Genomic DNA, 1796 nt, shown 5'->3' with positions numbered 1-1796 from the left:
ATGGGGGCCCGGTTTGCTTGGGCCTTTTGGCTTTCGAGGACGAGGTCTTTTCCACCGTTGGCGAAAATTTCAACCGTTGCTGTTTGTAGCTCTTCAGCACCCCCATTTTGGCGTTGATCAGAGATTTGCGGTAATCTTTCGCCTTCCTGGATTCTTGGGTGTTTTGGCGCGGTTTGGCCGGAAAAGTGTCTCTGTGAGGCCCTGGGCGCTCGGTGGGGCACCAAGAATTAACGATTTTGGTGGCGCTCCTAAGAGACTCGCTTTCGCGGAGGACTGCACCTTGAAGCCAGTCAGCAGTTTTCTAATATGGCGAGTTTTATATAATAGGTGTGCGCAAAATATAAAGGGTTGTCACTCAAATATTTTGTTAGAGTAATAAAATTCAACAATTACTCGTGTGTACTCTGTGAATAGATTGAACAACGCAAAAAATTTGCACGAATTTGCACGAGGGAAAAACGAAACCGATTTCGAGCGTACCGCGCAAGAGGTTCGTTCGGTCTCACGGATTCACGAATTGATACACAGGATAAGGGCTTTTGCCCAGGTTTCCGCGTCGACTTTGTTCTTGTTGTTCAGCGGCTGTCGTTCACCTGAAATGCACAAGTTAAAAAAGGGTGTGGCACTACTCTCTATGTTCTCAGCGCGGAGTAGTACGCTTGCCAGTGCGAGGATCCTCATGGATGGTTTTGTAAGGTTCGTTAGTTCCACCAGGCTCAGTAGAAGGGCACACGCATTTCAAGGACTTCCTGTGAATTCGATGAAATATCAGCGTGTGGCACTTCTATGTTCTCAGCGCGGAGTAGTACGCTTGCCAGTGCGAGGATTCTCATGGATGGTTTTGTAAGGTTCGTTAGTTCCACCCACCTCAGTAGAAGGGCACACGCACTTCAAGGACTTCCTGTGAATTCGATGAAATATCAGTTTTTGTTTATTCATGCCTCCGAGGAGACCTACTTCTTACTTATGCCCTGTTTCAACGAAGCTTTGAGAACATGTTTTTCACCGCTCGCACAGCAAACACACGGCGGTTACATATTTCACGGATTCACGGATTGATACACAGGATCGAGGCTTTTGCCCAAGTTTTCCGAGTCGGTTTTGTTCGTGTCGGTCAGTGGCTGTCGTTTACCTGTAAGGTACAAGTGAAAAAGGGTGTAGCACCGCTCTCTATAGACTCAGTGCGGGGCAGTTTGCTTGCCGGCGCGAGGATTCGCATAAATAAGTGTCTACTAGTGCTTTAAACTGGGTTCTAGAAGGAGCGTGAACGACCGTCGGAGGAAGGTCATTCCATGCAGCTACTGCCCGAAATGAGAAAAAAAATTGACTAATGAATATGTGTACTCTGACTCTGAAAATTTTCTTACTATGTCCCCGCCGTGTGATTCCTGGGTCAACGGTAAAAAAACCGTTTGCCAAGCTTTGTTCATACAGGGTATAAATAAGAATTAGGTCCCCTCCGAGGCGGCAGTACCCCAGAGGAAAGAGGTTAAACACCGCGAGACGCGTTTCGTAGTCCACGGATTTGAGGCCGGCAACAATTCTCCCGCTGGACACGCTCAATGAGGGGGACGTCTGTCGTGCGTCCTGAGTAGACAACATGGTTGGCGTACTCCAGGAGCGGTCTGAAGTAGGCCCCATAGAGTAGTTGGAAGTCCATGGGAGTTATATGGGAGAAGGTGCGTCGGATCATCCGTAAAATGGCGAATGTCTTTTGGGCCGATTTCCCATGGTGCAGTGTGAAGGACTAAATTGAGGGGACCCAGGTGCCCAAATCCATTTTGGCATCTATCCTC

General features: G+C 48.3%; 1 protein-coding gene across 1 annotated transcript in view; it reads right to left on the bottom strand.

Annotated features, from left to right (window-relative positions):
• The window catches only part of T265_00653 (hypothetical protein), a gene marked incomplete at both ends in the record, with an annotated part of 29243 nt that extends 27641 nt beyond the window's left edge, over nt 1–1602 (bottom strand). Inside the window, one exon of the mRNA XM_009164481.1 lies at nt 1368–1602. Coding sequence (XP_009162745.1) covers nt 1368–1602 — 235 coding nt within the window. The remainder of the gene's footprint in view (nt 1–1367) is intronic.
• Nucleotides 1603–1796: the final 194 nt, after the last annotated feature.

Source organism: Opisthorchis viverrini (assembly GCF_000715545.1).
Source record: "Opisthorchis viverrini unplaced genomic scaffold opera_v5_6, whole genome shotgun sequence".
Taxonomy (NCBI): Eukaryota; Metazoa; Platyhelminthes; class Trematoda; order Opisthorchiida; family Opisthorchiidae; genus Opisthorchis; species Opisthorchis viverrini.
Note: the sequence above shows the minus strand (reverse complement) of the source record. Positions and strands in the feature narration are given on the sequence as shown.